This window comes from Perca fluviatilis, chromosome 7 (genome assembly GCF_010015445.1).
Source record: "Perca fluviatilis chromosome 7, GENO_Pfluv_1.0, whole genome shotgun sequence".
In the NCBI taxonomy this organism is placed as follows: Eukaryota; Metazoa; Chordata; class Actinopteri; order Perciformes; family Percidae; genus Perca; species Perca fluviatilis.
The window spans coordinates 22,707,691-22,733,145 of NC_053118.1; the positions used below are offsets into that span (position 1 = coordinate 22,707,691).

The following is a 25,455-nucleotide window of genomic DNA, read 5'->3' on the forward strand; positions in this document are numbered from 1 at the left end:
TGGACACGACCCTGCATCAGACATGGACTTGTTGTGATCTGACAGGATTTGGGACTCAAGAGGTTTGTCTACTTAACTTCAACAATGAGTGTAATCAAATAACTTCTTCTGTTAGCGACTGCTTGAATGGTTAAAAACGGTTCGCTCAGTCTCAGCTCTGCTGCTGCTTCTGGATCCCCAACACTAATCCTGTAGCTCTCAGCAGAGGGCTGACACACTCACATCCAAGGTTAAGCTTGTGAATACGGGGACACTTAAATCTCTGAATGAATATGAGCGCAAATTGCAGTCTCACTGATTCACCTGCCTCCCCCTCCCTTCCTGTAATGTTCTCACACATGTATTTTACCTCTCCTCTCTCATTATTGTCCAAGGGGTTTTTAACAGCCCTTCAGTCCATGCATGCGAGTTAAGAGGCATTAAATGCTGGATTTACACTCATTATTATTTGCACACTGTGTGAATAGCCCCTGCTGAGTCTCACAAAGCAGCATTAATTTGTCAGTAAGAGGATGATTGCCTTGTAGCTGTGGATAGAGGGTTTTTGCTGTTTGGTAATTATACTGATATTTAATTAGGGGCAGAAGAGAGGCTCTGACCATGTTTCTACATTTCAACAGTGCAGAAATAGAGTAGTTTAGTAGTGGAGGCCTCAGTTGAGCAGACAAAATGCCTGCTGCCTGCACAGTGACCACTAGATGGCAGTAACACTCTAATGATCACATCAACATAGCAGGAAGCAGGAGCAACTTGCACAATAGCACCATTTATATTGCTTAAGTATGTACTTTACAGTACATAAGAGAACAGGAGGGACATTTAGATGATGAGAACCTGAAGAGGAGAGGCCACTGTGGAGCAAGGAGAAGGGTATTGATGAGACCAGCCTGGATTACCAGCCATGAATAGAGGTGGGGGGATAAACAGGACTGTAATTACTGCCTGTCATTCTGGCTCTGAAATAGACTCAGAGGGAAGTACTCTGGGTATGGGGTGGAAATAAGCTAGACTGACAGAGGGTTTTAGCGGCTAAAATCTCACACTTATGAGTATTTTATTCCTCATCGTACTACAGTGTTGCATTATATGGTTATAGCAACAATATGTGCATACTTGTCCTGCAAGTTCAATCACTGGATTGATATAGGCCAAATCCGCAAATCATTCATCTACAAGCAGGCTGAAGTCTCTCTGCAAGTACTTATACTTTCAAACATGCTTTCCCAACTTTTAAAGCAGCAACGTCTATTCATGACCAACTTGGCAGTGGCACAGGAGGTTGCATATTTTGTTCCAGTTCAAAGGGTTTTCAGATTGTTTCATGTAAATAGTTTTTAGAGGCCTGGAGAGATGAAAGTATCCAACATTTCACAATAAAAAAACAGTATTAAAAAAGTCAGAAAAATAAACAGTATTAGTGTAGCAGCACATTTTATTTATTATCTTGTTTATCATCTCGTGACCCCTCAGGCTGGGAACCACCGCTTTATAACAAACTAACAATCAGTTGCATCTATGGAACATGTGGTGCACATATAGTTTTACGTCTTTGTCTGGCAGCACAACCGCAGAAGAAGCAGAGATTTAAGGTTAGGGGGGTGGTCATAGGTGGGCTGGTTGAGCTCACCACAAAATTATATATAGACTTCCTGCACCCTCACTTGAAAACCCACCAACACACACACACACACACACACACACACACACACACACACACACACACACACACACACACACACACACACACACACTCCTGGAGCTACTGTAGAGGATGAGATTTAAACTTTGAAAAAGCGAGGTGATTCCCATACCCATAACCACTTCAAACAGGATGCATTTAGGTAAGTGTTCAAAAAAAGTAGCAGTGAAATGAGGGCTGCTTTAGTGTCTGTGCTTGTGTCACTTTTCTCTCTATGGAAAGAAGAAGGTTCATAAACAGGGTACTACTTTTTTCTCTTTAGCAGACGACTAGACCAGTTTATAGCCAATGTTTTTTTTCTTCTCTGATTCAAGTCATTTTAAAAAGTCCCTGGTGTTGCCCTTTTGCTGCTCCTCACACTGGATGTGACATATCCTCTGTGAGAGTTTCATTTAACACAATAAGTTCCGTTTAACATGAATCATCTTTTTGCCTCAGTCCAGCACCCGTTTGGAGTTGGTAGGCTATAGACCTATGCAGTAGGATAGGCGGACTTCCATTTTTCCATCGTGGTCCCCTCCACATGGCTCCTATAAGGGAATATTGCTGAGTCGTGAATGAGGAGGGGGAAGAGGGACAGAAGTGTATTTTCAACTGAAATGCTTTTGCATCTGACAGGTAGGCAATATGCAGATAGGCTATCATTCAATCCGCCCACTTATGCGCGGTGATGCCCGAAGGATAGAGGAGGAGGAGGAGGAGGAGCGGGGTCTCCAAACCTGCCCACCTCTCTCCTCCCTCCGCCACCGGCACAGCGACAGACACCGCTTCTGGCCTATCGCATCAGAGTCGGACCCCCTCCGTCCTCTCTCTCCCTCCCTCACTACCTCCCTCCCCTGTGCCCTGCCCACCCCGGCGGTCTCTTCTCCAGCCCTGCCAGAGCCAATCCGCGACTGGGTGTAAGTAGGGCAAGCCGCTTCCTGGTTCTCAGAAAGAAGGAGCTGGAGTCGGAGTGGGCCAGCGGAGGCAGCACACAGGGGGTCAGAGCAGCCCAGAGAGCCGGCGGTCTGCACAGACAAGAGACGAGAGGACCAACAAGAAAAACGCCGACGTACAATTTGGCGAGGATTAAAACCTCCCGGGTGTCGATCTGAGGACGAAAGCAGCGGTGACCCCCCCCCGGTGGAGAAGAAAAGACAAGAGCTGTGAGGATAGAAACAAAAAATAATAAGAAAAAGAAGTAGGCTAGGCAGGGTGGGACGGAATAATCCAGGAAGTGTGGAGGACGGTCAGGTGGGAGGCGACGAGTCTAAACAGGTGACACACCGGCACTCAGGTAACTGCTTCACCTGACTGCTGTCATTTGAATGCAAATTAAAGCACACCTTTAAGTTAAACGTCATGTAGGATAAGTAGCATGTCTGTTTGCCATGACAGCACCGGCTTGCCACAACCTATAGCCTCTCTCCTCCCCGGTTCTGATCGGGGTCACGGGAGGACTATCCACGTCACAGGTAGCCTATTCGGTAGCCTAACTCCCGTCTGCATTAAGTCCCCTTTATTAGACCGACACTGCGCTTTTCAGCTGGGCTTTGAAATTAAACGTACAGGCTGTGTGTTTTGACGCGTGCGTGCGTGCGTGCGTGTGTGCGTGTGCGTGCGTGCGTGTGTGCGTGTGCGTGTGTGTGTGTGTGTGTGTGTCGGCGGCCAGGTGAGAGAGGGAGAGTAGGGTCGGCGGGTACATTTCTGGAGACTGCTGCTAATTATAGCTGAGAACACCGGCTGACATCCAAAACCTAACCTGCTCTCACGCACATCACCTGCCTCTCCGCTGCTCGTGGGCACGCAGAGCACGCAGTGGATCTGTTGGTTTTAGCATCTTGCACCTAAATGATCTCCCTTTAGTGGTCTGTTAATCATCATCATCCTCTTCTCCATGGCGCACCCAGTGTTTTATTTTAATCCTGTTACTGTTACAATAGGATATGCTCAGGCTTGGTTACCTCATGGGTGGGGAGGGTTGTCCTGCAAGTGGGCTTTTGTGTGTGTGTGTTGTGTGTGTGTGTGTGTGTGTGTGTGTGTGTGTGTGTGTGTGTGTGTGTGTGTGTGTGTGTGTGTTACAGAGGTAGATGTGTTGCTGACTCGCCCCTCTGACAGACCGGCCTAACAAGCTCAACTGGCTTGGGTTTGGTTTCCCTGTCTCTTGGGCACAGCCTGTTTGGTTAAATCTTTAGCTGTCCATGCAGGTAGTTAATGCCTTATGCCTTCTAGGCTCAGGTGTTGTCGCAGCTTTTTTTTTTTCGGCTCACCTCTTGGCCTCTGAGGGGCCTACACATTGACTACGGCCTGAGCTTGTGACCGAAGGGACAACAGTTTGGAGAAGAGAAGTCCTTTTTGTATTCTTTTTTTTCTCACTGTTTCATTCCCTGCATATGCCATCATGTGAGTGGACATCCAACCAGCTCTCTTGTGCTAGGACGGCTACCCACATATGGAAGAGCTATCAGGGTTTTGAAATAAATTCTTAATGCAGCTCTGTTTGCCCTAACTTTGTCTGCAACATAATTAGACATCTGTACTTCATCCCTCGTTCCCGCTGTCCTGACACGACCTCTGTCCTGCTCTGCTTTCTACAGGCCTGCTTCTCGTTGCTGATATCTCTTGTTTCCCCGCTGACGCTTCATCATTGTGTTTTTAGTCTGAATCTGCACTTCAGACACATTCTCCATATCCTTGCCTAATTTATTTTTTCTTAGAGAGCTGTGGAACTCTACAGTACAGTATGCAGTTAATCACACTCACCTTAAAGGGGTGTGTGTGTGTGTGTGTGTGTGTGTGTGTGTGTGTGTGTGTGTGTGTGTGTGTGTGTGTGTGTGTGTGTGTGTGTGTGTGTGTGTGTGTGTGTGTGTGTGTGTGTGTGTGTGTGTGTGTGTGTGTGTGTGTGTGTGTGTGTGTGTGTGTGTGTGTGCGCTTTCTCAACCTCACTGACTGTTGGAGAACTTATTTTCAGAAGAAGTCAAAGTAGGAAGCAGTCGGTTTCTGTCTTTTTATTTCTGCTCTTTTACAAGAACCCCCCCCCCTCCACCCCAAATTACATCTGCATCATATGATTGCTTGTGTGTGTGTGTGTGTGTGTGTGTGTGTGTGTGTGTGTATTCACATGCACTGTAACTTAATCTAACCTATTTTACAAGAGAGAAGAAAACAAGTGCCTCAATTAGTCAGCACTTTGTGTTTACTCTATCAGTTAATCATGTCTTTTTTAACATAAATGGTGAATGCGAGCCCCACTTTCTGATGAATAACACTCAAATCAAATCAGGTTCATTTTTTTAAACACTTTGGTGCCTTTTCCTTTAGGTGTATGACCTCTGCTGATCTCCGGGCAAAGGACCAAAGAGGAGGGGGACGAGTGAGAGGCCGAAGAAAGCAGGCACCCATCTTCTCCTGGGTTTATGGACCGGAGGTAGGAATTACTCATCATATGTTACTGTGTATGTTATACAATAAGTCCCTATCTTTTTCAAACACACTTTTATTTATGCTGTCAAACATTTTGGTAAGTTTTCCCAAAAGACCTTAGCCCATGGATGCAAAATGGGACAAAGATTATCTTAATGGTTTGGTATCCCTCAAACAAAATAGTTGGTACAAACTGTCGTCCAAACACATCTAAAGGCAAATGTGTTAATACCTGTTCCAAATGGCCACAGTCACAGGTGGCCATGCTGTCAAGGAGAGGGCAGAGATGTTTGTATGTGATGTGATGAATTGTACAAGTGGAGATAATAGTGCACACTTTCGGACACACTTTTGGACTTTTGTCCTCTTATTTAAATCAAGTGTGCGAGCTTCAACGACGTTTGAATCATAGTGATGTAATTAAGAAACTTTTGGGAAACCAATCAGTGGCACCAATGCAGTGGGACCATATTGGGGTGATTGGTCGCAAAATGTGATGTTATTCCAGATTGGTATCCCCAAATAACATATGAATAACACGCCAAGTTCCTAAGTCATTTTGCATGTTATCACTACACATTTTTTGTTTTTCGCGTGATTTAGTCTCTACTGACTTATATTGTGACATAGTCTAAAGAGTGGCAAAGTCCGCATAGGGAGAAGGATGGGGTGGGCGAATGGATGGGTCAAACAAACAAACAGGACTATAACCCAGGAGACCGCTGTTTGTGTCCCGTGTGGAACCAAAAGTCAATGTTAATTTATTTACGTTGACTTAGGGCTGGGCGATATGGAGAAAATCAGATATCGCGATATTCTTGTCCTAATACTGTACCTCGATGTCGATATTGTAGCGATATTACAGGGTTGACAATTGGTACTTTAACAAAATATCTTCACAATGAGATTTAAGATAAATGATCTTCTGTAATGTTGATATAATGACTAAAGGTAAAAATAATAGAGCTAGAACAGTCTGGTAACACAGAAAATGATATCACTTTACTATAATGCAGCCTTTAAAACCAGGAAAAGACAACACTTAAGCCATTTACGATATTACAATTTCCAAAATCTAAGACGATATCTAGTCTCATATCACGATATCAATATAATATCGATATATTGCCCAGCCCTACGTTGACTACTTAACTTATACTTATTTTAACCCACACCATGACATTTTGCTAAACATAACCACTTAGTTTTGTTGCTTAAACATAACCATGTAGTTTTGTTTGTTTGTTTGTTTGTTTGTTTGTAGTCACAACGTTGACTACCAACTGACGAGTTGGGAAAGAGAATGGGGCATTAAATAACTTACGAAAAGCTTAAAATGCGTAGACATAACACATGAAATGTCCTTAAAAGTGACATGCTATTTTTACACCTTCCTATGGATCACATTGGTTATTCTACTGGACTTTCTCCAAAAATACTTTTTTGTTATCAAATACATATCTCATCTTAAATGTATACGTTACATTTATGATTGTTAGCGCCTCCTGCAGGCACAAAAATAAATCAGAAATCACTGTAAACGCTGAATCTCATAACTTTTTGCACATTTGTGAAGTTGTTTCACCTTGTTGTTGCTATGCATAAAAAATTGTAGACAGTTAAATAAATGGACAATGTGACACCGTAGATTTCCACGGAGACCAGTGAAGTATATTAGAAGCACTTTTCCGGTGATGGCTGAGCGTTACTGCGCAGCCTCCAACTGAGCTTGAAGACGTAAATTTGACGTGAGTAACATGTCTGAAAGTTGGAAGTCTTCTGGTAGCTGAGCCAAGAGAAATCTCAATCATTCCCAATCTTGCAGAGACAGAGAGTGTAGGTATATGTAAGGAGATAACATGGGCACAGGCTAATTATTGCTAACTAAAATGCTAATTAACATTAGTAATTAAACTTAGACAGCTCATGTAAGTCGAAACTGCCTGCGAGCTTCTCCTGTACTGTACCGTAATTCCTCTACTATGTGACAGTAAGTCGCAAAAGCGTCTGCTACGGAGCCATAACGTGAGGTACAAGGTAATGGAGCCTTTTATACATTGTTGTGTTTCTTTAGAAATAAACAATGGACAAATAGAGTCTTTAAACGCTTCAGATGTAAAGTTATTCGCTGTCAAAGTGGCGCCAAAATGAATGGCAGTCAATGGGATGCTAACGGCGGGTGATGACTTGTTAGCAAAAAAATGGCTCCATAGAAGGTACGCTTTGTGGAGGCTGGCTTACCCCCTTGTTAAAAATGCAATCAACCATGTGATCAACCATGTAATAAGAAGAAACTTTATTTATTCAGAAACTTTATTTATAACATACAATAGTACAGAACAACAATTCAGTCCCTGCATTTAACCTATCCTAAGCATGAGGAGGAGTAATGTGAACATGAATATAATTTTACTGATGTCATTGAGTTTTAGATGTCATTGGGGTTTTCAACCAAATCAAACAAACCCAGTCAACATTTATATTATATAAAGAGCATTTTTAACCACACTAAATGCACAGTTTTAGTGTTATAATATACTTTAGTGATGTAATAAAACATTAAAGATTGTAATTTCTAAATTATTGATGATAAGTGGATGGAGATCATTTGATTGTATTTGTCTGAGCAACACAAAGAAGAGACGTATACGAATGATACGAATCATCCAGAACGGCTAAATCCATATCTGTTTTATTCAGCCTGTCACACCGCAGTTTACACCACAAACACATTGTTGTGGGGGTCAACAACATTAAACATTGTTTTTTTATAGGATGGCTAGAGAGAAGGGGTTTCATAAAACATCATTGTCCTTGGAATAAATGTGAGCTGAATAAAGTGGTCAGGCAGTTGAATATTTTATAGGCAACCTAGAAGTTAACTCCTCTGTAGTTTGCCTGCTGCTTGCGCTCTATAACAGCAATTGGCTTTTAAAGAAAGTTCGGGAATGAAGCCAAAAATACACTCTTGTCTCTTGACTCTAGTTTTGGGTATGTGATATAATCGCAACAAAGCAACACTGCTTTTGAGAAGCTTTAGAGTCGTGTGTATTGATGTTAGTAAGAGTAATACCAGGACACATTTCTCCTATCTATTTATTAAATATATATATATATATATATATATATATATATATATATATATATATATATATATATATATATATATATATATATATATATAGCAATACCAATGCCAACAACATTAACAGCTTCTTTAGCATAAGGGTAATGTTATGCTAGCTAATTTAAAAACATGCAATTAAAATGCACCTGGGAAAAAAATGAATTTGGATATTATTAAATTAAATCATTTCTTTTTTGATCAGCCTAAATCTCAATTTCTGATTCCTGTAACTAATAATGTACTTTATAAGAGAACATACAAATTATTGATAGCAAATGTAATGGTTTGTTTTACCTCATAAATAATTAATAAAGCATATTACATGCACAGACTTTTTTTTTTTTATGTCATTCAAATTCTAGTTAATGTCCAACAGAGGAAACCTATGGCTCAAAACATTATTTTACTTCCAGGGTTCAGCACTTAAAGCTGGACCTCATACAACATTAGACCAAGCAAGGAATACATCTTTTTGATATTCCTTTCTTCAAATGATCATAAACGTACTGAGAAGACCATAAAATGAGAATCTTTCACAAAATGCTCCAAAGAATATCTTGTCTTTAATGTGAATGTGTATATATTCTTTACTGTGTAGAAGTTGAAGATTTCATTGTAGCATAAAGAGCATCTCCAACCATACGTAATGCATTGTTTTTAGTGTTTTAACGCACTGATTTCAGCTATAAAACAACTACAAACCAGCCTTTGTCCTGATTACTGCCAATCATCGTTAGAGTCAACATGGAAATGTCTCTCCTGCTAAACCCTATATTAAAATACTTTAATACAAATGTAGAGCAGATGAATAAGTGGTGTACAATCCTCTGTTTGATTGACATTTCGTGTAAAAAATTATTATATGTTAAGTATAGTCATCGACACTTGTATTTCATTTGAGTCGGGTTAGAATTTTTGTGTGTGTGTGATGGGCAAGTTGGTGTGACAAATCATGTGACTCTGGCTTTGCTGGAGTATGACTGGTGACAACCATGTGTCCGTGAACTGGAGGGTAGGGGGAAGTGACATTGAGTGGTCTGTCAGGCGAGGAACACACACACACACACACACACAAACGCACACTTCCAACACATGCATACAGACACACACACACACACACACACACACACATATATATATATATATATATATATATATAAACATGCATGCACACGGTTCCAGGAAATGCGTTAATTAGGGCATGTGAGCCCATATAAATTCCCCCATTTCAGACATGGGTCTTTCAGTTTCATACAAACCGACTGAGTGGGAGGAAGGTGGGGAGAGATAGACAGAACGGGGGAGGGAGAATGGGAGTTGAAAAAAGTAAAAGTTTTTAACTTTGCCCCTAATATTTGAAGGTGTCTCACCTTTTTTCTCAGGCTTTTTGTCTATGTTGCAACAACCTTTATTCCGAGAAAATCTCTCTATTCCCTACTCTTACTTTGTTCACGCAACAAACAAGGAGAAATTGCACCTCTGCAGTCAGACTGGTGTGTCATCCAATGCAGGAAGTGGGGCTACGCTACTCAAGAAAAATATATTTTGGTCGATGGTTTATTTTCAGTCATGGTAATTATTCAATGCTGTAACTTATTAGTTTTATGATTGGAAGTCCCCTTTATTTAAACATGTGCATAAACCATGACCATGTGCCTTTGACCTCTGCACAAACACCGCGTTTTCACCATATATGGCAGTTGTTTCCCCACATTGAGGCAGTAATGGCACAGGGGTGACTACATGGTGTCCGTAATCCATTCTGCTGCTACTACAGTTGAGTCTTGCCCCCACTCGATCTGTGTCAATAGAGGAAGTTATGTATCTGCCATTTCCTCTTTTCAGTCATGAGTTTCTGTAGCATTTGACAGCCCTCCTTCGCTCTCGACCACCAGCCTCGCATCCCACGCCACCCAGCGTTAACCAATTGGCAGGTGGCCATGACTCTTCTTCTTCTTGTAAAGAGTCAGAGAAGAGAGAGAGAGAAAACAGGCCGAAAAAAAGCTACAGGCTGAAGGAGTGATCATGATTCAGCTCTTCGAGTAACAGTGCAATTGTTTCTGTACACATTGAGCGGGCGGTTATCATAAATAGGTACAGTGAGACAACACTTCAAGGAAAGTGAGAATAAACACCCAAACATGAGCAGGCAGGGGGAGTCGTTGCTGTTGAAACTGACCCCTTTCATGTGTAATGTTCAAAGGGGAAATCCAGCAGCAAATGGAGGCTTTTATTCCAAAAAGGCTGCATACCATCCCTTTTTTGAAAAAAAAAAAGTAACTTCTGTAATTATTTAAAAAACAAACCTCACTATTGTTGCAGAAAGGACATATGACACAGCAGATTTATAGACCAAACTTATGTAATCAAATAGTATTTCTTTTATCACTTTTTCCTTCTATCCTCCCCTCAAGAAATGCTCGTCAAACATCCTTCATTCAGACTGACAGAGAAAATCACGATTTCACTATGAGACGTCCATCAGGAAGAGAAGTTATGCGTTATCTGTTGTCGTTTTTGCACTTACGCAGCTCTCTGGTTCCTGACACCACAGTAGTCGGTCCAAGTTATTCTGAAGGTCAGATATAATTCATGGATTGTAATTCCAGTAAAAGAGTAGTTCACTACCATGCCATTAAACTTGAAAGGTGACACATCTTTCACTCATGTCTAATTGTTTGTTTGTTTTTTACTTCTCTCTGCTTCTAAAGATCAGAAAAGCTTTTTATTGAATCTCTGTCAGAGCTGTTTTTGCTCTTTTTCTCTCTCATTTTGTCTTCCATTTATCTCTTCATCGGTTCTAGTGGCCGACCATCTTTACTGAGCACAGGAAGAGGAAACTGATCAGATCAGTTAGTTTTGCGACATTTCTCTCTGTTGTGTGTGTGTGTGTGTGTGTGTGTGTGTGTGTGTGTGTGTGTCCAGTGCTTTTGCAATATCTTTCTCTGAAGCGGGACGTCATTTGTGTAGGAGAGCAGCAGCAGTTGTTGAGACCCTCCCAGTGATGTGGCAACTTAAGACACAGCACATGCACAGAAACAATTTTATGTTTTTCTAAATGTGTTCTTATTAACAGATATGTGTAAACTAAAAAGCTCAGTTCAAAAACTGATTCTTTTTTCTGCAGCCACCATTCATCTTTCTTTGGTTGAAGACATTTCATTCATATTGAATACATTTCTTTTGCAATTATTTTTTTCATTCTTTGCATGAAGATATTCACAGGCAGAGTAGTTATTTGAATACACGCTGAGAAACTGTATACATCATACTGTAAATGCCCATCTTTTGTTTTACCCCATCCCACCACCTCATCTCCAAAACAATCCCCATTTTCTAGTCTTGACGACTACTCAAAGCGCTTTTACATAGTAAAAGGAACCATTCATACACTGTGGCTGAGGCTGCCATACAAAGTGCCACCTGCTCATCAGATAAACATTCACACACATTTACTCACCGATGGCGCAGCATCGGGAGCAATTTGGGGTTCACTGTCTTGCCCAAGGACACTTCAACATGGGACTGCAGGGCCAGGGATCGAACCGCTCTACCACCTGAGCCACAGCCGCTCTTAATAAGAAGAAATAACCTACTGAGAGTCGTATCTTCCTAACATCTCCAGACTTACCCACACAGACACATGAGTGCACCCACAGTAATCTACACTTACATACACGTACATACATTTAGAGATTTTTGTGTGTCTGTAGGGCAACAAAACCTTTAAAAAAAAAAAAATGCTGCTTTTGAGTTTAGAGTTGTAGATTCAGTTCCACGGTCATTTTTGCATCAGCAATTTATGTGTATTTATGTGTTAGATTGTTTTGTTGCATGTTTTATTGAGTGGATAAAATTAGAGTGCGGCCTCAAAAGCAGTTTAAAAAATGTTATTTTAAGCGTTAGAAAGGGATTTATAGTAATTATAGCGCTATTGAATTAGATTACATTATATTGTTGGTTGTTCTTGGTATGTTGTCAAACTGTAAATTCACAGATGCTTACATTTCAATACACACACACATACATACATACATGTATGTGTGTGTGTGTGTGTGTGTATATATATATATATATATATATATATATATATATATATATATATATATATATATATATATATATATATATATATATAAAAGCAGTACATACATACACACACAGGCTTGGAAAAAACTGAGGCTACTTAATAAATGTTCTTCACAGTTTATGGGTATATATTATTTTATGAATTACTTATTACATTTTATTTCAATTTCAAACAAACCATCCAGCAAAAACATTTTAGAAAATGACAAACAATAATCAAAATATGAAATGTCACAGAAACCTAAATCCTAACATTACTTCCCTAAACAATCACAAACAGTGTATGAACTGCATGCACGTAATGCATGCATGCAAGCATGCAAGTATGCATGCACGTATGCATGCACACACATATGCACATACATGTATATACACACACATGTACATACACATGCATACAATGCACACATACACACACATACACACATACACACACACACACACATACACACACACAACATACATATCATACATGCATACATACATACACATACATACATACACATACGCACATACACACATACACACACATGCACACACACACACAAATGCACACACATAACACACACACACATGCACATACACACACACCACATACGAAACATACACATGCATACAAAACAAAACAAAAAACAAAACACACATACATACATGCATACATATGCACATACATACACAGCACACACAGACACAGACACACACATACACACATACACATACACACACATGCATGACACACACACACATACATCACACAGAGACACATAGATGTACACATATAAGAGACAGAGAACAGAACATATGTAACAAGTGTGATATATGAAGACAGAACACATCACACAGACAGAGGAGAGACACACAGAAGAAGACAGACAAACGTAAGACATAGACATGGAACATACACAAAAGAAAACACACAGAGACCACACACAGACAGAATAAAACAAACAATGGATGGAGACAGGAAAGGAAGCCATACTTGACACAGAGCACACGCAGGGAGGAGAGAAAAAAAGATAATATGGAGATGAACAGAAGGAGAAAAATGGAATAAATAAAGGAATAAGAGGGAACGAGAATGGAAAGGAAAGGAGAGGACATGACACTTGAGCAAGCCTTTATATATATATAAAAAATATAAAAAAAAAAAAAAAAAAAAAAAGTGGAACGCAGTGGAACAGTGGAAATGAAAGACACAGAAAGATTTGAAGGAGGAATGGACATATGTGAGAGATGTAGAGAATAGGAGGGAGAAACAGGAGTGATTAGAAGGAGCATGGAAACACTTAGTGAAAAGGAAAGAGAATAGTAGATAGGAATGGAGGGAAACTCGGAAGGAATGAAAGAGGAGAATGGAAGGAAGTAAGGAAAGTTTAAATGGAGAATGGAAAGAAAGAAGGTTTCCTACTCCTGCTGTCTCCTAATTTCACAGTGACAAACATGACAGACATTTTACACATTACACTCATTTCAGAAAAAATAAGCACTAAATTCTTTTGTTTTCATTTTTAGAGGGAAATAACTTTACTGAATCATCAGTTTCAGAGTGGTCACATAAAGTTCTTTTGATTCTTCAGAATCAAAAGCTGTAAGGAAGAAGTACCTTTTACATTGTTTAAGAATGACAAAGAAGTGGGCAGAAAAATCTATTATGGTCCCACTCTGCATTTTTAAAAACTTCAAACATGGAGCCTAGTGAGCAAAATTGCCAGGAAACATTCTTAACTTTAGTTGCAATGAATTGCAAAAACAATAAATGAGAGTCTGATGGTACAGTATGTCGTGTTTGACAGGGTAATATATCACTATAATCTATAGGGATTTGCAGCATAAATTCTGTATTTTCCTGGTCTTTAAAGGCTAAATTACAACAAAATATAATTATTCTCTGCTGTAATTTAACTGAGTAAAATAAGAAAATATCTTCTAAAAAGCCTTAATATTCATCCCCAAAATATTCTTAATTACTAATACAAAAAAATACAAATTTCATACTGTGATATTTGATGAAAAAAGCTCATTTATGTAAAAAGACTTTAGATTTTATTTAAATAAACTTCAGGTGAGAAGTTGGTGAATATTACGGGACAGACTGTATATATGTGCACCCAAATTTCTCGTCCCATGTGTTGATAAGCTGATAATCCTCCTGTAGATTCACATTGGTGTTCAGGTCTGGCATGCAAACTGGCTGCTGTTGTAGCTCGCAGTGGAGAGTTTGTGGTGTGTGAGGGCGAGGGGATAAGGGCCTCTGCTCTGCCAGCCAAATGAATAATGTAATGTGTTCTTGGAACTAAGACCACAATGTGCGCATGCGTTCATGCACACACAGACCATATAATGCCCCAGTTACAGTAAGGAGGGCTCTGTTGCAGGGTCTTTCTTTAATAAAAGACAGAACTTCTCAGTAGTCTACTGGACTTCTCCTTTTTTAAATTCCTCTTTATGTCCTGTCATGGCAGGGTGCAATCATTCGAATTATCATGATGGCGTCTCAAGTCTTGTCTTTGACAAATTCAAATGCAGATTCAAATTTTACCCGGTTGCATCTGTTTTTATATCTCCTGGTAGGATGCAAATGTTCAGTCCGGAGGGAACTGTTGGGACGCAGAGCGGGTGGAGCTTGTGTTTTAGGTCCTGGTAAAGACGACCTTCAATTTTAGAAGACCTGGATGTGTCAGCTTGTGTAGTTTTGGGGTATATTTGTTACTTAAACGTGAAGGTTTTGCACTTCGATAGTCCTGTAAGAGTGCTCCACTGGGCTGAGTGCAGCTTTGGTTTGGCAGACGTGTGTACTCACATCTCTTCTCATCCCCCCCCTGTTTCCTCCTCCCCTACTCTTCCTCAGAGAAGGTATCCCAGCACCACACTACCCCAAATAAGTGAGGTGTAAAGAGGGTGAAAACTTTCTTAACCCTTAAAATCACATCTGTCTCTGAGAAGAAAAGTGGTGAGAGGAAGACGAGTGTGTGGAGGAGAAACGGTATGAGCTTTTACTTTCCATGTGTTTGTTCGCTTTGTTGTTTTTCTGGCACAGTGGTAGTTTTGTTATGTTGTGGTTATGAATAATGTCTCAAGGAGTGGTTTTATCTGAATGATTTGCTGAATAGAATGGACAACTGCTCCTTATTTGTGAGCATGTTACTGTAATAAGTACATTTGTTTTATGTATTTGAGCTGCTACAATGTTTAGAAATGTATCTCCATACAGGCAACATAACATTTGGGACATAAAAACACAAAATATTGTTGCTAAAAAAAACGTCTGCTTTTGAAAATTTCACTCTTACACCTTTCACATTAAATTTTAATTCATGACTTTGTTAAAGTCGAAGAATTATCCATATTCTCGGCTATTTAAGTACTGCGAGTAGTGAGAAAGTCATCACAACACATGCAACCAACCATAAATGCTCACATTTACCAACATACACACACACGTTACAAACACACACATGTACAGGCACTTTGGAAAACATCTGACATCAGAATTCATAAAATTTCTCCTCCCTCTCAGCCGCAGTTTTCTGTGAATAGTATAAAGTCATATTTTCCCCCTTAGCGCTGGAGCCTGATATAATTGAGGTGGACTGGCAAAACTTACGGCCTTTAACGGAAAATAAGACCCATAAAAATAACATAACAGTTCTAGTTCCAGTCATCACACACTGTGAGCGTGTACAGAGGGATTTCATGATATAGAAGATGGATACTGTAACCTGCTTTTTTACTGAAGAATACATCTTTGTGTGCAGGTTTGGTCAATCCTGGTGCTGTAATTTTCCTGGCCTCCACACAAATTTGTGTCAAAGTTTTTTGGGAGTTACACCAAGTCGTTGCAGTGGACAGTAATGGTGGATTTAAGTTTCCATTTCCTTCTTCAGTAAAAACGAATCCTCGGTGGATTCTTTTCGAAACATGTTTCATTGATTTTTACAGTTGCAGCTTTAGGTTCACAACACTTGGCCTGACAGTTAGATAAAGACCATATGATTAAACATCTCTAGGTGTTATCATTATTTTTTAATAAGGTAACAAATGAATCCTTGTTGTTAAGAGAGAGGAAGCGTGTGCACATAATGAAAGCAAGGGATGAGGAAACCGTAGAGTTGCAGAGGAGGTGAATTCCTCTACCGTCGACAAAAGAGTGGGAGGTGAGAACAAAAACCAAAAAAAGAGAAAAGTGCCAATTGTTGGAAGGATGATATCTTAACTCTAGCGTTAAATGCATTAAAAAATGGAAAAAATGGCAGATTTTCGAGAGATAAAATGTTTTTTTTGTGGTGACTTCAAATGACACACCTTAGGGCACACAGTGATATCAGTTATTTGACTTTAAGGTACTGATCCCTAATTAACATGAACAAACTTACAATGATGTAATTATGTTTCATAATCGTAGTTGAAAGTGGTCTTGTGAACTAACATTATTTTGTTTGCAAGACAAAATGTGTTTGTGGTATCTGCCTGTGGGCTGCTTTTAACATTAGTAACAATGTGTTGCAAGATTAGGCAGCTTATGCAGACATGTCCTTGGTTAGCAACATAAAACAGAAACAAGGTGACAAGGAAGGAGAAGAGAGGATCTACAGTGTGTAGTTTGTGTGTGTGGTTGTGCATGTCATGATGTGTCAGTATTAAGTGACTCACAGACAGACAGAAAACTGATGGGAATCATTGCAACTTCTCTGCAATTTTCCGAACACGCCTGTGTTCTAAAGAATATGGAATATGCCTAAAATAACTAGCTCGAACCACCAACCACCCATGGTGCTTTTTCTTTTTTTTCTCCTCTGTGCCGGAAATTTAACCTGCGTTGTTGTGTGCTCCTCCTGAAACCCCTTTGTGTCTCACTTGTCTGCATTGCTTTGTTTAAGATTTCTGGGTTTCGCGTTTTAGCGACTTTTTTGCTTATTGAGGGCATTTCAGAAATTGGGCAAAACGTGACATATTGTGTATTTATGCGCATGATAATTGTCAGCAACAATCCTGTTTTCCTGTGGATTGGATTAAACAATGATTAACTTTTGATTGTGATCCTTAAATGTGACATTCAGGTTGGTTATTGTGTCTACTTACAATGAGACAAACTGTACGCATACAAGGTCAAGGGATGCATTTACACTTTGTCCTACAGAGGCTTAGGTGGTGAGTTTCTAATGGAATTTTTTTTTCCCACCCTCGATGCTTTTTCCAGCATCTTATTATACATCTGTGTATTATGTAGGACTGCAGCTAACGATTCATCTAAAGATTTATCCATAAAATGTCAGAAAATATTGAAAAATGTCCCATCGCAACTTTCTATCTACTATCCCAAAACCCAAAGATGTTCAGTTTACAATCATATAAGACAGAGAAAAGCAGACACTCCTAACATTTGAGAAGCTGGAACCAGAGGATTTTTGGCTTAAATGATTGATCCATTATCAAAATAGTTTCTTTAGTATGGTGTAAATGTACAAAAAACAATTGTGCGTGCAAGAGTCAAAGCAAGCACATGCCCCTAACTTCCTCACTCTTCGTATCAGCGGCTGCCACAACACATGGCGTCCTTGTTGCCTCAAGTTGTAGAGATAACTCTTATGAAAATGCTTTGGCAAAAATAACAGTAAATATCTGTTGTAGAGGCCATGGTGTTATCTTATAAAGAGCACTCTGAGGAGTTTAAGGTTTCAAAGAAAGAGCTTACTGCACCAGTTTGTCTCTGCGGTACGATGCAATATGGTTTAACTCATATTGCACCTACCTGAATGTTTGTTCCTGGGTGTAATATGACTCATAATGTCAATATGATTTTGGTTCTTACATGATTGTTTAACTTTGACATTCTGTGAGTTGACTAAAAAAAACATATTGGTATTTCTGAGGTGTTTTGGTTGCATGTGCCGGTTTCCTTCCTGTCAAACCAGTTCAACTAATGTGTGTGGTCTGAAGCCTGAAGGTTATTTATTCTAGATCATCTGCAGTCCTGCCATGACCTTAGCTACGCTACTCCCCATCTACCTGTTGGCCTCTTTCTGAACAGGGAGAGGTCGACGAGGAGATGGTGTTTATCGGAAAGTGTTCGGAAAATGGGCCGTTGGGTTTTGGAGAGAGGGGGCGCGTAGGCGACCTGGAGGGGGGGGGAGGGTTATCTCGAATCTGCCTTCGTCAGCGTGCACCCTTTTTTGATACAACAGGAAGGAGAGTAAGTGACAGAATGTGCAAAAGAGGTAGACATCCCCAAGGATGAACGCTTAACCCCGACTTCTGACAAAGAGATCAGACCTTTTTAAGTTACACGTCTAAGGGTTGAAGGCAATAGGAAAGGAAAAAAAAAGTCTCTTTTCAAAGACGGCGAAGGGAGAAGAGTTGTAAAGAGCAAAAAGATGGATGCCATGAGACAAACGCTACCTCGTCTCAAGCTGACTGTGCCCATGCCCATGAAGACTGGGAAGGTAGGATTAACATTTGTCCAGGGGATGAAAAAGAGAACATTTGGGAGGTTTGATACCGGCAAATTTGTGAGAGGTATTTATTTAATTGGCTGTACTTTTTACTCTCTTTTTTTCCCATTAAATGGGTGGAGTACATTTAAACAAGTATGTGTTTTAAAATAGGCTGGCGTTAAGATCGTCACAGAACAGGTTAAATCTAACAATAGTGGGTGGGGGGAGCCACAGATTGGCACGCAATGTGTGTAGGTGTATGTGTGTGTGTGCGCGCGCTCTTGTGCCTATTTGTGTGTATTTAATAGGGTGTGTTTTGGAGCAGGTTAGTCAGGTGGATGTACCGTCGTTGTGCAGAGCCCTCAGGGCACTGTGTGAACACTGTTATTGGATGGCCAGGGGGCTGCCGGTTGCTATGGGAGGGAGATGATGGGCAGGGAGGGGGAATCTGGAGGGGAAGTTGTTTGTGGAAAATCTGGTCTGCTCAGGTGTGTGTGAGAGATATTATTGAGCAGGTACAGTGTGGACTGGGTGAGGTGTGAGCTTAGGGAGCCAAAGAAGGGAGTTGATGGGTCTTATTTCCGCCAGAACTCGTTATGTCTCACAAAGAGACATAAAGAAAATTATTGTCGACTTGCAGCACGATATTACACTCGTACCTCTGTGTCGATAAATTTGCTCGTAAAACGGCTTTACTGGGTTAAAAAAAAGACAGAATGGATTGAAATAAACGACATCTAGTAACTGACCGTGCTGTAAATGTTGCACATCAAATTTGTGAGTGACGTACTTTTATTTCAGTCACTCATAAATTCTTTTCTTGCTGTTTTTTTCCTTCCTCGTGCTATCACTGGTAATCCCCCCTTTCACCCACTCTTGCCTGTCACTTCCTCCTTGTCCCTTGCTTGCTTTTCTTTCTTCTCTCTCTCCTCCATTTGTCCCTCTCTTGTCTTGTCCAGTTATTTTAATCAAACAGCTAATGCTATAAAGGTTTCACACGGGAATTAACCTACTGCCCTTTGGTTACAGCACATACAGCACATTGCATAAACCGGCATCCTTCTTCTTAAAAAAAATCCCCCCCCCCCCCCCCCCCCCCCCCCCCCCCCCCCCCCCCCCCCCCCCCCGTAATGATTATATTTTTTTTTTTTTTTTTTTTTTTTTTTTTTTTTTTTTTTTTTTTTTTTTTTTTTTTCTTCATTCATCTTCTTGTTGTTATATTTTGCAGCTGGCTCTGTCATCTCCATCGCATTTGTCCTCTGGTGTCCCAACCCCCATCTCACTGGCCAAAATCGCTGCCTCCTGATTTAGTAATCTGAAAAAAAAGACAGGGGAAAAAGGGGGGGGAAAAAAAGGGAAAAAAAAAAAAAAAGAAAAAAAAAAAAAAAAAGAAAAAAAAAACACCCCCCCTTTAATTGTCCCACGCGGTTATCCTACTAAAGAAACTCCTTGTGTCAGTCACGCTACAGAAGATTTACGTTTAGGTACTTTTAAGCTCTCTGAAAGAAGAAGGGTATTCTTTCAATGTTGCAAAGATAGAACAAAATTAATGATAAAGTTCATAGGAAAATAAATGTTATTCATATTAAAGGCAGATTGTGACAGGTACAAAACTGTGATTTGCTCAGACCTCAGTTCCTCCACTTACCTTATATTCCCCTTTTGTTCACACAGGTGGCAATGTCTCCAGGAGAGGACGGTCTGATTGGGATCCCCTTCCCGGAGCACAGCAACGAGCTCTTGTCCCACCTAAATGACCAGAGGAGGACAGGACTACTCTGTGACCTCACTCTGACGTCCCGCGGGGCACGCTACCCAACTCATCGCTCTGTCATGGCCGCTGTCAGTCTCTACTTCCGCCGGCTATTTGGGGCAGAGGAGGGGGGCGGCGAGGGCGGAGGAGGTTTCAGCGTGTGCCAGCTGGACTGTGTGGCCCCCGACGCTCTGGACGCCCTGCTGGAGTTTGCCTACACTGCCACCCTGACCATCCCCAGCTCTGGGATGAGAGATGTGCTGCGAGGGGCTCAGCTTCTGGGCATCCAGTGTGTGGCTGACGCGTGCAGAGACATCCTGGGGGAGACGGCTCAGGCGGAGGGGGAGACGGCAGAGGAACAGAGAGCCCAACACACAGCTACTGAGAGGATGGCGAGGGGAGAGAGCAGGGTGGAGAGAGGGTCCCGAAGAAAAACGGACAAAAAGAAGGTGAAAAAAGTTGGTTCACATCACTTCAACTCCTCGGTTTTGAACCCACCACCTGCTTCTCCCGTCTCGCACCCTTCACCTGCATCCGACAGCCTTCGCTCCCTGCCGTCTACCCAGCCTCCGAGCCCTGAACAGGAGGAGCTTCGCCTCAAATCCAGGCAAAACGGAGATTCCAGTGCGATCAGAAAGCCAGGTAGAGGGGCCACACTAAATGGAGGGCTTTTTCACTGGCTGCATGAGCGCCCCCATATAGCCCATCCTCCTCCTGTCCCGCCCTTGAACGACAAGCTGTCAGAGGATGAGGACATGGAGGGTTTTGGCGACGATGGTATGCTGATGGAAAGCACCTCCTTACCTACCTCTGTAGCTGATCAAAGAGCGGCGGCATCAGCAGCGGGAGGTGGGAGGAAGAGGAAGTCTCAGACGCCCCAGCAGTGCCCTGTTTGTCAGAAGATCATCCATGGAGCAGGAAAACTGCCCCGACACATGAGGACACACACTGGAGAGAAGCCCTTCCAATGCTCTGCTTGCGGAGTCCGTTTCACCCGGTACAGAAAATTCTCACATATAATATGTACACAAATAACTGTTTTGATGTTGTGTGTTTGTAGATGTTTATCTCTTTCTTTTCTGCCCCTCATTCTTTATCTTCCCTTTTTTCCCTTTATTAGGAATGATAAGTTGAAGATCCACATGAGGAAACACACTGGTGAGCGTCCTTACCCCTGCCCGCACTGCCCTGCCCGGTTTCTCCACTCATACGACCTCAAAAACCACCTGTCCCTCCACAGTGGGGCGAGGCCCTTCGAATGCCCGCTCTGCCACAAGGCCTTTGCCCGAGAGGACCACCTCCAGCGTCACCGCAAGGGAGACAGCTGCCTGGAGCTGCGCACACGCCGGCCCAGACGTGGGGCTGAGCTTGGGGAGGATGGGAGTGAGGAAGGAGGCGGGAGAGAGCAGTCCAACCCTCTGGAGGCTCTGTCTTTACAGGCCCACTCCTCGGCGTTTCTCCCTCGCACGATGCTAGATGGCGGGAGTGGATCCGGTGTCGGCCCCCCGCTGATGTTTCCAGTTGACGAGAGGGAGCGGTCTCTCGCCCTTCAGGCTTTGGCTCAACTTGGGCCTCACAGGCTGGCGGGCTACCCTGAGCTCTTCCTGCGAGGTCTGGAGCTGCGAGGGGGCAAAGAGGCAGAGGGAGAAGATCCAGGAGGAACCCACTCGCCGGCTGCGCAGCAGGACCGATGGGCTGACGAAGTTGAAGAGGAAATTGGAGAAGAAGAAGCGGAGGAGGAGGAATAGTGAAAAGAGGGTTGTGTGTGTGTGTGTGTGTGTGTATGTGTGTGTGTGTGTGTGTGTGTGTGTGTGTGTGTGTATACCTGTGCGTGTCTGTGTGGTAAAGCATCCACAGTAAAAAAAAATCTCACTCAGGTGGCTGGACTAATGACCTTCTGCTCCAATATAGAGAGCGCTTAAAAAAATAAAAAACAACTAAATGTTATTAAAAGAAAAAAAAATGGAAAACGGGTTTTCTTAGATATTTTAAATGTTTGTCTTCTGGCCCTTTGCATTTTGATTTCATTTGTCTTTTTAGATTTTATTTCTCGTTTGCTGTTTAATTTTATGTATTTCAGGTTTGAGCTGTTTGGTTTGATTTTTCTAGCTGGACATGCGTGTGTTGCGTGTGTGGTAACTGGGATGCTTTTCACTATGCAAACTAAAATCCGGAGCTGCGACATGAAGGGATCTTTAAAGAAGTTTATTTTAGTTACAACACAAATGTATTGATGCAGGTGCAATTCAAAAGTCATAGCTCCTAGATCACAAGAATGAGTTTGTGTGCCCGCTGTCCTCTGGTGGTTATCATTAGAAAGGCAGTGCAATTAATCAAACTAATTCTGTACATTGTCAGCAATAATGTTCGTTGTGTCTTTTCTTGTTAGTGGTAATCTTTGCTTTGACTTGGTGCTTAAACCAAAGATTTTTAGTTCAACTGTTTTCTTAAGTCTTAAGTTAACAGGAGAGGAGAGAGGTGAATTGTAGCCAATGTTGGGTTTAAAGAGAAGACTCTTCCCAACTGTTTTGATAGCCATGAGAAAGAATCTGCTTCCATGTTTGAGTGTTTCAGAGCCGTAGAGCTCTGTGTTAAATGCCTGACCAAAATAGACAAAGTCTGGGTCAATGAGTTCCTGTTGATTATGTTGAAGACATATCTTCCTTTCCCAAAGGCTGTGGATTATCAATGCACTCATTTGGGTTCCTTGTTTGAAAAGAAATATGGAAAAGGGGCAAAAAAAAGTGAGGGGATGAAAGAGTTGGCATTCCCCCTTTTCTGTACTTATTTATTTATTGTTATTTATTATGGTTCTTCTGCTGAAACTCTTTTATAAGACCAAATCCAAGGGTGGGACACAGATCACAAGTCTTAGAAAAAGCTGCATTGCGATAAAGATTTTGACTCAACATTTCCATATAAGTTAACGCCTTTTTTATGGGCTGTGTGTCTTCTTTTGACGATTCTTCCTCAAATGCATTCTTTGCACATTTAACCCTGTCAGGTACTGCAATAATACAGGCACATTCCATCCTCCAGGATAGAGAGAAGGGAACAGAGCAAAGAAGAAGTCAGGGGGTTTAAAACCTTCGATGAAACTGGAACACAAAATGACTTGTTGTTTGACATGTTCAGCATGCTTTTCTGTTGTTAATTTAACATGTATAGTAGTGTAACACATGTTAACATGGCAGTTCTACAGATCGGCCACTGCTGTTCTAAAGGGGCCATTATCATTTGAGTTAATCTATCTTCAACCAAAAACCTTTTTAGTTTGCATCATGCTTTCCCTGGACCAGTACATTAAGGCCTTTTGCAGGGTGTAATGCAATCATTAATGGTTTTAAACGGTTAAGCAGTTGTCTTTTTATTTCCAAATCTCTTGAAAACCATGTCGTCAGAACCTGCTGTAGCAGTCATGCTGGTCTGACTCTGTGTGCACTATCCGTTCCTTGTTGTGTAGTAAACCTTTTTTTAAATTTCCAGTTTATTTGCACTATGAGATTTGAGAGCTTCAAGCCTTTTTGTCTGACCTTCAATATCTAGTCTATTAACTCTCTCAATTCCATTTAAGATTGTGATTGAAATACTTCTTTAAAACCTGCATACATAGAATAATCTTCCTCGTGCATAATAGTACAGAGTTATAGTCAATATATTATATATTGGGATGAAGTTGCCTTAGATTTTTTTTTTTGAGCTGCAACTACTCTCAGGAAATCTTGAGCAATGCACTAAGTGATTATACACAATATAAAATGGGAAGAATGGTTTGGTGCTGTCGGGTGATTGACACTCTTCATGTAAGCGTAAGGCCAGTAGTTTCAAAATAAGAGATTTTGTATGATTTGATGATTGAAAACCAAATTAATTAAACCTATTATGAGATTAAAAAATAGGGAAATAATAGGTATGATAGTAAACTCCTGGCCTTACTGGAACCAGTCCTACTGGAATGGCAGTATGACAGTTGGTACTATCCGTGAAGGGTGTTTGTGCTCCCAGTCGGAGCTTTGTGAATGAATGAGGGTTAACTGATGCCAGCTGTGAAGTGTGTGTTTCTTTGTGAGCTGTTTGTTTTCTTGGCTTCGGTGAGGGGACATGGGGTCTGGTCTGTGTAGAGACCCCGCTATCAGGGATACATTTTTGTCTTTCAGTTTTTAGTGGAACCTTTTCAGAGGTATGAATTAATTTTCCCATCATTTGTTTCAATAAATGTAAAGAAAATAAATAAACATATCTCAGCTTGATCTTTTCTGTGTTTAATTTATACAAAACAACCCTTTTTAGTAAAGGCTTTAGTAAAAAGTAGTTAATTTGGTCATTAAAGAGTTGTTGAGTGACCAAGATGTGTGCTGGTTGGGAAATTTTACAGTTGACTTGTGCTCTCTGGTGGACAAACTGTGTACTGGAAACAATATTTTTTTAAATACCTTAAATTTACCTTTGGCATTTCTGTTGTTGTTGTTGTTGATTTATTAGACAGTAACAGAAATAAATGCATAACAAGATGCCAACACAGTGACATTGTACATTTATCAGAACTGTTGAGGATAACACAAGAAAGTTACAAACTTTCTTTCTCATTGGCCGATACTGTGCTGTACTCTAATACACGTGATAAGATGCAGTGATTTATCAGTAACTTATGATAATATGACTCTGAAGCAGATGTCCTTTTTTCCCTTTTTGTGTCCCTTTTTCACAGCACACATTTTGACATGTTAGATGGCTGAATTCAGTTTCAGGGTCCTGATGTTGTGCATGCTGGCTCACTGTCATTGCTTACTGGGGCACCTGAATAGAACTGAGCCATTGTGAATGTTATTAGTAAAAGTAGGCCTGTATTAGTTTTTCTACTGAGACAAGTCAAAATGTCTTCTGGGAAAAAAGGCCTAGTTGTCAAATAGGCCAGTCAAGGGCTATTTATGGACTCTGGATACATGTGATTGTT

General features: G+C 41.0%; 1 protein-coding gene across 4 annotated transcripts; it reads left to right on the forward strand.

The window, feature by feature from the left end:
• Positions 1 to 2,448: 2,448 nt before the first annotated feature.
• Positions 2,449 to 24,751, forward strand: zbtb7b (zinc finger and BTB domain containing 7B). Of its 4 annotated transcripts, none has more exons than XM_039806268.1 (4): positions 2,449 to 2,956; positions 5,000 to 5,105; positions 20,423 to 21,498; positions 21,622 to 24,751. In XM_039806268.1, the coding sequence occupies exons 2-4, from the start codon at positions 5,004 to 5,006 to the stop codon at positions 22,247 to 22,249; spliced, it is 1,806 nt and encodes a 601-aa protein (XP_039662202.1). In that variant the 5' UTR covers positions 2,449 to 2,956; positions 5,000 to 5,003; the 3' UTR covers positions 22,250 to 24,751. The 4 variants fall into 4 exon arrangements, with proteins under 4 accessions (XP_039662202.1, XP_039662201.1, XP_039662200.1 ...); XM_039806267.1 differs by having other exon boundaries at positions 2,450 to 2,975; XM_039806266.1 differs by lacking the exon at positions 2,449 to 2,956 and adding an exon at positions 3,951 to 4,081.
• Positions 24,752 to 25,455: the final 704 nt, after the last annotated feature.